This window comes from Rhamphochromis longiceps, linkage group LG17, assembly GCF_057381845.1.
Source record: "Rhamphochromis longiceps isolate RC_006_pf linkage group LG17, R_longiceps_female_GT1.1, whole genome shotgun sequence".
In the NCBI taxonomy this organism is placed as follows: Eukaryota; Metazoa; Chordata; class Actinopteri; order Cichliformes; family Cichlidae; genus Rhamphochromis; species Rhamphochromis longiceps.
In genome coordinates, this window is record NC_140573.1 from 3,407,894 (window position 1) to 3,419,341 (window position 11,448).

The 11,448-nt window shown below is 42.6% G+C and overlaps 1 protein-coding gene across 1 annotated transcript; it reads left to right on the plus strand.

The window, feature by feature from the left end:
* Positions 1–3,954: 3,954 nt before the first annotated feature.
* On the plus strand, positions 3,955–10,216 carry LOC146649094 (serine/threonine-protein kinase pim-2-like). Its single transcript, XM_085386669.1, has 9 exons — positions 3,955–4,027; positions 4,129–4,308; positions 4,553–4,741; positions 5,007–5,101; positions 5,187–5,234; positions 8,416–8,637; positions 8,719–8,899; positions 8,989–9,165; positions 9,255–10,216. The coding sequence occupies exons 1-9, from the start codon at positions 3,955–3,957 to the stop codon at positions 9,344–9,346; spliced, it is 1,257 nt and encodes a 418-aa protein (XP_085242795.1). The 3' UTR covers positions 9,347–10,216.
* Positions 10,217–11,448: the final 1,232 nt, after the last annotated feature.

Below are 11,448 nucleotides of genomic sequence, written 5' to 3' on the forward strand. Positions count from 1 at the left end.
GAGGTTTCTTCCTGTTAAAAGGGAGTTTTTCCTTCCCACTGTCGCCAAAGTGCTTGCTCAAAGGGGGTCATATGATTGTTGGGTTTTTCTCTGTATCTATGAAGCGCCTTGAGGCGACTTTTGTTGTGATTTGGCGCTATATAAATACAATTGAATTGAATTGAATTGGGCAGCACGGTGGCACAGTGGTTAGCACTGTTGCCGCACAGCAAGAAGGTCCTGAGTTCAATTCCAACATCAGGCCGGGGTCTTTCTGTGTGGAGTTTGCATGTTCTCCCCGTGTTTGCGTGGGTTCCCTCTGGGTACTCCGGCTTCCTCCCACCGTCCAAAGACATGCAGCTTGTGGGGATAGGTTAATTGGATAATCCAAATTGCCATTAGGTGTGAACGTGAGTGCGAATGGTTGTCTGTCCCTGTGTGTTGGCCCTGCGACAGACTGGCGACCTGTCCAGGGTGTACCCCGCCTCTCGCCCTATGACAGCTGGGATAGGCTCCAGCGCCCCCCGCGACCCTTGAATTGAATTGAATTGAAGTGAGGCCATGATGCATTTTATTGTAGCTCATCATCATCCGACCCTGCCCTGAAAATAGCTGAAGAAATGTTGGCATACCGAAAGGTTTGCTTTGGGGGTACTATTTGGTGCCATTTTAAGTTAAAAACTATTAAAAAAAAAAAAAAAAAAAAAGAGTCATATTTTGTGTGATTTTTTCATTACTGTTGTTGTCCCAAGAAGCAAGATGGCGCCTGTGTTTGGCTGTGCCGCTGCCTCCGTCCGTGTGTTTGTTTACTTCATATGTTATGCAAGTGTTCTTGCTACAGCTTTGTCCGATGTCATCTCCCTTCGGATTTATGATCGCCATGCGTTACTGCCGATCAAATCTGCTATGGATAACTTTCAGAGTCAACGATACGACGTTGTTTTCCCACCGCCGCTTGAGCGCGACGCAGCACCCGGTTCACCTCCACTCTTGCCGGTCAGCTCAATTTTGCTTCAGAGGCCTCGTCAGAGGAAGCGGGGGAAGAGAGCCGGCTTTGTTGTCCTGCTCCGTCGTCTTCGGAAAGAGGCAGATCTTCGGGGGCTTTATTCCTGGGCTGCTAGCGGTAAGATCCGCCTGAGACTTGTCGGAGCTGGATTAATCCCCACAACCCACTGTGTTTGAACTGAGCCCTTAGCCCTATATGTGCCTTTAAATGAGCACATTGCCCCAGAAACCTTTGTTTCTCCAAGTACTTGTGTATAAAAAACTATATATTAATGTTTGACCACATTTGGGAATCAGAGCAGAGAGAAGATGACAACAGGTGGCGCCATATTGCCAACTGACTAGTCTTCTTCATAAAATATGATACAAAAGCATGATTACAAATACAATAAATGCTTCTGGATGGCAAATGCTCTGTTCAGTACACACGTTTTACTTTGAACACATAGGTATGCAGCATGCACACAACATGCATTCATCCTTTTTGGTTGAGTCCATGGTGATGGCCTGTGTCTTTCCGAGTTCTCCTCAAACACTTTGGCTTCCCTCTACAATGTTAGGCCTCTTATTAACCTTTGTCATGTCATGCACACATTGCTCAAGAGCTGTTGCCATATTGGATGTGATAACCTGTAGCGATCACATCCAATAACTCATGTGTTGTTTACATACAAATGATCACTGCTTTTTTTTTCACTGCTGTGCTGCTGGTTGCAGCAATCACCAGGGATAGAGAATCTTTTTTGTTGCCTTTCAGGTGATTTGGATAGAAGAGGAGCATCACATAAATGGTAGTATCAGTTCTAAATTATTTGAAATCCAAGTATCTGTTTCAAACAATATTTGACTGTGAGGCTTGGTTACCGGTTGTTGCTGGTTCTCACTGGTTGTCACTAGTTGTTACCGCTTGCTGCTGGTGCAGCAGCACTGACAGCTAACATGGCGGTTAAATCGACACATTTTGCTGCACCCATTTTTAGTTTTAATTGTTTTATGTCAGCTTTTCAGCTCCACCTTCTCCACTTCTTCCACACTAAACTTTTTCTACAAGCTGCGTGAGCGCACACCAAAGGTAGGGGAGGTGCTCAGGTTCACTGTCATTGATCATAATCGATCGATAGTGAAAAGTCCCCGCTCAATGCTCAGCTCAAATGCACAAATATATACAATTATGAGATATTCATGAAGTATTTTTATTTTATTTTGCCATTTATATATGTTGGCACTAACAGTGCTCAAGACAATACTTATATACTGTCAATATGTGACATATTGAAATCGCGTTTGAATTTGCGCTTGTTTTTTGCTTTCACTTTGCAATCGCACGAACTGTGTATAGAGAGCGACAGCACTGATTGGTGAGTGATGATAATTTGTGCACCAATTCCTCTGACATCGTCTTATCAATCGTTAGCTTACTATGCAAACATGACAAGTGAAATCTCCTGCAGCTTAAACATGTGAGAGGTTGATCGCGCAGAGAATCGCTGAGCGTTATGTGAGTGCGTGTGTAAAAGCAGCAGGATATATATTTTAGTTCTGCTGAGCCAAATAAGACAGGTCAGGGTGAAGAAGTGACAGCCAAAGAAAAGCTTACCATAAAACGGAGAAGTTACGACAAATCAGACTATAAGGCAAAAAGAAAGTGCAGCTTTATGGTTTCATGGACAAAAGAATTTCTGTGGCTGCGATATGATGAGCTAAATAACCAGGGCTGCACATAAGTGGTCCGCAGGTGCGCATTCGCTGTCAAAATAAAAAACACGCACAAGGGTTAGGGTTAAATTTAAAAACTGTACTTTTGAGTTAAAATATATATTCATAATTTTAATAAATGACAAATTAAAAAGGCATGAACATTTTTTTTGTATCGAAAAAATATCGAACCGTGACACCAAAGTATCGAACCGAACCGTGAATTTTGTGTATTGTTGCACCCCTAATATATATATATATGTGTGTAATTTTAACAAGAACTTTATTGAACAATCAGTGAGTATACAACATACAAACAGATGAGGTATACAAGTGGAACATAAATATGAACAACCAGCGATTAAAGAAAAAAAGAAAAAAAACCCACACCGATAGAGTTGGGAAGCAGGTACCATGCTTGTTACATCAGCTAACAATACTAACTTCCACAACACTCACCAAGACAGTCGGAGGTTAGGTAAAACAGAGCAAATAAATTATTGAGAAATTATAAGAAAATACATTAGGCAGGAAAGGAAAAAGAATAACTGTGGAAGTTCAAATTCACTGGGCTACACGTGCTTTCTTTCTATAGCCTTTGAACCTTGAAAAATATAACCTCATCACAGTAACGCATAATTTTATTATGCATTACATCCAATACTGCTCATACATTTAGTGAGTAACTAGTCACAATAATGCGCACAGATACGATTTATAGATCAGTCAACACATTCCAGCACCTTTAGGCAACTGTTTTTGTGATTTGGTGCTGTAAATAAAACTGAAATCAAGTGAATTTTGACTTAACCTGTGCTGCTAGCTTTTAGCCTGCAAAGCTATCCATTAGCCTTCACTACTGCCTTACAAGTAAATGCTGCCCAAAGAGAGTCCTTCTTGTTGGTATAATAGCTACAATATTATCTATAATATCCATTGCTTGTTCCTAACTAGTTTTATGGCCTTTGTTGTAGAAGCACAGTTCCCACCTTGAAGCAGCCCTCTATAAACATGCATTTATGCAGCTGCGCTACAGTTTTTGCAATATTGCACCCCTAAATAAATCTTTACAGAACTTTGCCTTCACCAGAAACTACTGCCTAGCCCAGGCTGATGTTCTGTAGCTATGGAAACCAAGAATTCCAAAATCTTGTGATGTCATCACCTCGTTGTTATAAGACATTGTTATAAGACACTAAAGATCATAGTTCTCACACACAGCTCATTGCATCTTTGCAGAGTGAAGAGTGAAATCCTGAAACTAAATTAACCTAAATGAATCACACAATGTCAAAGTCTTGGCCAACTTATACTGCACCACGTCCTGTGGATCTGAATAACCCTCTAGGTAAGTCAAATGGGATTCATATGGTAATTATGCATGCTTCTGGGTTTTTATTTGAGGCAACTGAATTTGACTTAAACAAAATCATCTTTTGTTGATTTCAGGACACCAAACAGAGCCTTGCATCTCCACACTGGTGAAGATGACTCCAGATGGAAGAATAGAGGGAAGAAAGAGAAGGGACTTACCTGAAAGACTGGACAAATCCCCCAAAAAAAGCAAAAGCAGTGGAGGTCCAAAACCGGGTCCCAGCCACTTTGTTTCTGGGGAATCCAGTTTGAAATGTAAGTGATAAGACCTGTTTTAGCTGTGACATTATCTTGGCTATGTAGTTTATTTTGTGACTTTAACTGTGTACTTAACGGTCTTTAACTTTGTAGTTGGTTCATTTAGCCTTCTTTGTGTTGATTTTCAGTGTGCAGTTATTGCTTTAATGCACGATTGCCAGACCTTAGAAAGTCAGTAGAAAGCAGTTGACACAGAGTTGGACTGAAAATGCTTAAAGTCAAACTACTTTTTCCATTTTAGTTGGCCTTCTCATAGTGCCTTCAAGCGACTCTAGTATAATTAAGAGGAGCAACAAACGGAAGAGCACTAGTGACGAATCTGAGGGACCATCCAGCAAAAAAAGCAGGACAACAAGCCCAGAGGAGAGTCCCACCCAGGAACCCTCTGAAACATGTGACTCACCGAGGATATCCGGCACTGACAGAAAAGGTAAGATAATGGCAATATTTCTGAGCTGGATCACAAGATCCTTTAGAATTTGTCCTGGGGTTTGAGATTGGGTTTGATTCCTGTGGGACCAATCGACAATAAGAGACACTCTGGGCAGTAGTGACGTTACCTACCTACTAATCTGCTAAAATGTAGCTGCTATTTACCAATTAATAGAAATGTTATAGCAAAGCTCTATAGGACTGTACCAGCTGTTTTCTGTGTAACAAGTCATAACCTGTATGTTTTTCCTGTGTGTCTGCAGAAGACTTCCTGGAAAAATATCAAGAGCTGGAGGTGCTGGGTCATGGAGGCTTTGCCACCGTGTTTTCTGGAATACGCATAAAAGACAGTTTTCCAGTATGGCTTCTTACATTTGCATTTCACAGATCTTCAGTTTATTCCTGTTTGTACTTCTCTAACCCAGAAAATGTCTTTAATGCAGGTGGCAATCAAACATGTTCAACAGCGCAGACTTGCGCGCACAACAATGGTAAGCGTCTTTTCTTATTCCAGCAGGTATTTATTAGGGCTGCCACGATTTGTCGACTAGTCACGATTACGTCGACTATCAAAATCGTCGACGACTGATTTAATAGTCGACGCGTCGTTTGAAGCTTTGTAAGATCACAAAAGACGCAGGAGTAAGTGGCAGGATTTAAGAGTGTAATAACGGACTGAAACAGAAGATGGCAGCATTGCATGTACAAGGATGTCAGCTACCGTTAAACCCTGAAGAAGAAGAAGAAGCAGCTGTGTCCCAGAATTCATAGCGCGGCCCAGCGCAGTTTCCAACAATGGCGGCAGCTAGTTAGTTTTAATGTTACTCTTATTATTCTTTCTGGGTCACAAAATAAACGTTTAACATATTTTCAGGCGAGAATGTAGCTGTGTAAACCTCAAATATCTGCTCAGTTTATCAGGACACCACATATTTTCAAAAGCGCTCCGACGTTTTCGGAGACATCTGTTACCCACTAGCTCGTTAGCGAGCCGGGGGCTAGGCTCACTAGCGCCGTGAGAACACCGGACTCCCCGCAAATCGTTTTCAAACCCACCGCCGTCTTTCGCTACTCAGGTTAAATATATATGAGTCACTTAGATAACTTAAAATGTTATTGTTTGGCTTTCTTTAGTATTTTATTTGTTCCTGAGTAAATCAGTTTGTCTGAGATTAAAGTTATAGTTTTTACACAGCTGAATAAACATCAAGCAGACAACTGATTATCAGAAGTGTGAGATGCTGGAGAATATACTCCAGTGTCCTGTTATATTTTAGATAGCAAGGAGTTTATTAAACTTCACCGAAACAATCTGCAAATTTCATTAAAATTTAATAAACTATCATCTTGTCTTTATTTTTAGTTAGCACAGACCTTAAACACTTAAAGCTGTAAGCTAATGATAGTTATATAAGAGCAGATACTGCTGGTGCAATAAGCTGTAGTTTTACGTCCAATGGACAGTGTTGGGTAAGTTACTTTAAATTAGTAACTTAGTTACATTACTAGTTACTTCCATCAAAAGTAACTCAGTTACTTCAAGTTACTCGTTACTTTTAAAGTAACTAGTTACTAGGGAAAGTAACTTTGGTTTTACTCAGACTTCTCTTGTTAATGTGTTGCTAACTTGATACCCAGCAAGAGTGCCAGTCTTCTAGCTTGCTTACTTGCCACAAGTGCACTGTGTCACCTACCAAAGGAAAAGATAATGTGCATATTTCCACGAGAGAAATCCCACGCCTGGACCGTCGTTGACCGCCGCCATGATTATAGCCTACGTCACAGCGTCATGTGCGCTTTTTACATCCAACACAAAAACTGCAGTCGTGGTGCTTTGATTGTACTCAGAACTCAGAAATTCTGCCTTCTGAATAGGAAGATGTTGGTAACACCAGACTGCAGATGAGCTGCATACAGAGCTGGACTGGGACAAAAAATTGGCCCGGGCATTTTGACTAGAGACCGGCCCACCATTATAGCAAATATCATAAAGCCTTTGAATGCAAATAAACACTGTTGTGACAGTGATGTACACTGTCTTGATGGTATATATGCATCAATCTATCAATCGTTGGTTGTAAGACTCAGATAATTATTTATTAAAAGCGAGACATTTGAAATGAGAATAAGAAAGTATTTCTTTGTGCCCCCCTTTCCCTGTTAATGCCCTACCTGCCCCCCTGGCAACACTTTGCTAGATCCGCCCCTGCACAGTTACCAGCTGTCAGCTACTTAGAAAAGGATCCTGGTGTTATTTGTCTCTCAGAAACAGTTCATAACTTCCCTTCAACTCATTCATGTCACCTAAAAGGTAAACCTGTTTCTCCATCACCTGTTCAGCTCTGATGATTCAGTAAGGACATCTCCTGGTTTCATCTTCATGTTTCCCACTCACCACATATACAAACCGACATCCTGACCAGCAGGTTTACAGCTGTGGCTCCAGCAAACATCAGCTGATACTAGAAATTAATACTAAATAAATTCTAACAACAGCTGATCAAGCTTAAACATGCTGCTGTTGTTTACCGCGACATCCGCTGGTTTCCTCTTTCTGGCGCAAAGTGGGTGATAAATAAACAAGAGAGAAAAGCCGATCAGCTGATCATTGATCAGTTTCATGATTGAAGTAGAAACAGGAGAGGGAGGGGGAGAGGATGAGAGAAGAAGAGGCAGCTGTGCAGCAAAGACACAGAATAACTCCAGCTTTGTGTCTTTTTCATTGTAGCTGAATTACGGGACAAACTGTTCCTTTTCACCTCAATACGAAACCCGTAATAATTTCTCTGAATACGAAATGATTCCGTTTTTTACGGGACGGTTGGAAACTCTAATAATTAACCATATGAACAAAATAAAGTTCAACATCAGTAACATAGCACCACCCAGCTGTATAGAAACCCCGTCATGCTAGCTAGCACGCAGTACGAAAAAGTCAGCATAACGAAAATAAACTCCAAATAAACTTGGTTTATATCTGACCCAGAGAGACTGCAGGTCATAACGTCTTACCTGAAGTTCAGTTCACCTGACACTCGGACGGGCGGCCGCTTCGGGTCTCTCCTCCTCCTGCGTCCCCTTCCTCTCATCCACCTGCTGGCCTCCACCACTTGCTAATGTTGTTGAATCTGTGGAAGCTCCGCGATAGCCACCACACGAAGTAACGAATAACGAGCCTCTCTAAATCCCAGTAACGAGTAACGCGTTCCTGGTTTTGGCATAATAACTAGTTACTGTGCTCGTTACCACAATAATAACGTAGTTACTGTAACGCGTTACTTAATAACGCGTTAGTCCCAACACTGCCAATGGATGATCTGATTAGTCGACTAATCGCAAAAATAATCGGTGACTAGTCGACTATCAAAATGATCGTTTGTGGCAGCCCTAGTATTTATATTATTTCAGGCCTTCTCAGGCATCAAGCATAAGGCACGTATTTCCTCCGTGCATGAACCAGACTGGTCTCACAGTTGTGTGTGAAATCGTCAGGAAATATGGTCGAATTCTATGAACAGTGGGTCACCTTATTGTTTAAACTGACATGTTTCAGTGGAAAGAATGCTTTTTAAAGATCAGGTCATTTTGTGACTATTTCAAAACTGTCTGTACGCTGATAGCTACTTTTGTTGAAATTCTGAATACTGACCTGAAGTAACTTTCCTTCTGAAGGATTGGAATGGGAAAAGTACTGATGTTCCCCTGGAGGTGGCGCTACTGATACAAGTTGGGGCTGGACCACATGATACGGAAAGCAGTATAACCCCACTTCTACTTGACTGGTTTGATCTGGAAGATGAGCTTATTATGGTTTTTGAGAAACCAGAAAATTGCATGGACTTAGACAATTACCTCAAAACTACAGATAAACCTCTGTCAGAGACACATGTTAAGGTAAGTGACGAGCATTTGGAGCTTACAGCAGTTTTTCATAGAGAATGTCCTGTGCTCCAAATATGGCTTCCTTTCTTTTAGGTCATAATGAAACAACTAGTTGACGCAGCCATTACGATGGATAACAAGGGGGTTTTCCACCGAGATATTAAACCACACAACATTCTAATTGAAACATCTTCGGAGGAACCCCGAGTGCGATACATCGATTTTGGCTGTGGAGTCACGTTTACTCCGGGACAAAGGTTCAGGAGGAACGCAGGTATGTTTTCAGCCACAGCGTTGTGCTGTCATGAACTGTCTCCACATCATGTTCCCTCCCCATTAATTCTTCTTATCTTTGTGTTTTAGGAACCAGGATCTACAATAGTCCAGAGTGGTTCATGTACGGCTTCTGCTCTGCAGAATATACTACAGCCTGGCAGCTGGGTGTTGTGATGTACCAGCTGTTACACAACAAGTTACCATTTGACTGCGACTACAAGATCATCAACCAAAACCCACCGATTTTAGCTGACATTTCAAACAGTAAGATTTCTGCCAAAAGGGCTGTTGATATAAGAAAGGTGAAATAACTTTGTGGATAACTTTAACAAGAGTATTTCATTTCTGTAAAGAATGCAGGGATTTTTTGACGGGGTGTCTGAGGAAGCACTACAAGGACCGCTTCACCCTGGAGGATCTTCGGAATCACATGTGGCTCAAATGATTTCTGCGCACCATGAACTAAAAGGTTATGGAGCAAAAGCTCCAACACATCACAAGTCATCAACAAGTCACTTTTCAAATTTAGTAGCAATGTTGCAGTTGCTGTCACGTGGCTCTTTTTTGGTGTTTTCTTTTCCAATCCAGCAGCAAGCAGTCTGAGACCTCCATCTGACCTTCATCTAAATATAGTGTCAAGCGGCGGCTGTGTGAAGGCAAGAGAGGACCCAAATGCACAGCTCTAGACACACGGTGATGACCTCAAAGGCAGGTCTTTATTAACAGGAACATAAGAAGCCATACAATAACTAACCTGGGAGCAACTAAAGCTGAGGCGCTGGGAAGACACGGTAAATGCACACAACCTAGAGGGACGACGCAACACAGAACAAAGGGACACTCTGACATAAATACACAGAAGGTAATGAGAGAAGTGGGAACACACGGGGAACACAGCTGAAGACAATTAGCGAGCAGGGAGGACACGAAACTGAAAATACTGACACCAAGATGTGGACCTTAAACACAACACAGTACACAGAGATGAGCACAGAGAGAGAGAGGCAGAGAAGAAGGATGAATATGGGGGGATGAGGAGAACACAGAACACAAAGGATGGGAACACGGTACCAGAACAAACACCACAATAAAAACATGGACACAGGGGGAATCCAAATACCAAACCAACCAATCCAATGGACATAAGGAACAAAATACAAAACTACAGGAAAACTAAGAACACTGGGTCAAAATGACCCAGGACCATGACATATAGGCTTTTGTAGGCTTGCTTTATGAAAAATGTCATTGATGAAAATGTAGTGTATATCTGTTATTAACCTCTGTCTCTCTTCCACAGCATGTCTTTATCCTGTCTTCCTTCTCTCACCCCAACCGGTCGCAGCAGATGGCCGCCCCTCCCTGAGCCTGGTTCTGCCGGAGGTTTCTTCCTGTTAAAAGGGAGTTTTTCCTTCCCACTGTCGCCAAAGTGCTTGCTCAAAGGGGGTCATATGATTGTTGGGTTTTTCTCTGTATCTATGAAGCGCCTTGAGGCGACTTTTGTTGTGATTTGGCGCTATATAAATACAATTGAATTGAATTGAATTGGGCAGCACGGTGGCACAGTGGTTAGCACTGTTGCCGCACAGCAAGAAGGTCCTGAGTTCAATTCCAACATCAGGCCGGGGTCTTTCTGTGTGGAGTTTGCATGTTCTCCCCGTGTTTGCGTGGGTTCCCTCCGGGTACTCCGGCTTCCTCCCACCGTCCAAAGACATGCAGCTTGTGGGGATAGGTTAATTGGATAATCCAAATTGCCATTAGGTGTGAACGTGAGTGCGAATGGTTGTCTGTCCCTGTGTGTTGGCCCTGCGACAGACTGGCGACCTGTCCAGGGTGTACCCCGCCTCTCGCCCTATGACAGCTGGGATAGGCTCCAGCGCCCCCCGCGACCCTTGAATTGAATTGAATTGAATTGAAGTGAGGCCATGATGCATTTTATTGTAGCTCATCATCATCCGACCCTGCCCTGAAAATAGCTGAAGAAATGTTGGCATACCGAAAGGTTTGCTTTGGGGGTACTATTTGGTGCCATTTTAAGTTAAAAACTATTAAAAAAAAAAAAAAAAAGAGTCATATTTTGTGTGATTTTTTCATTACTGTTGTTGTCCCAAGAAGCAAGATGGCGCCTGTGTTTGGCTGTGCCGCTGCCTCCGTCCGTGTGTTTGTTTACTTCATATGTTATGCAAGTGTTCTTGCTACAGCTTTGTCCGATGTCATCTCCCTTCGGATTTATGATCGCCATGCGTTACTGCCGATCAAATCTGCTATGGATAACTTTCAGAGTCAACGATACGACGTTGTTTTCCCACCGCCGCTTGAGCGCGACGCAGCACCCGGTTCACCTCCACTCTTGCCGGTCAGCTCAATTTTGCTTCAGAGGCCTCGTCAGAGGAAGCGGGGGAAGAGAGCCGGCTTTGTTGTCCTGCTCCGTCGTCTTCGGAAAGAGGCAGATCTTCGGGGGCTTTATTCCTGGGCTGCTAGCGGTAAGATCCGCCTGAGACTTGTCGGAGCTGGATTAATCCCCACAACCCACTGTGTTTGAACTGA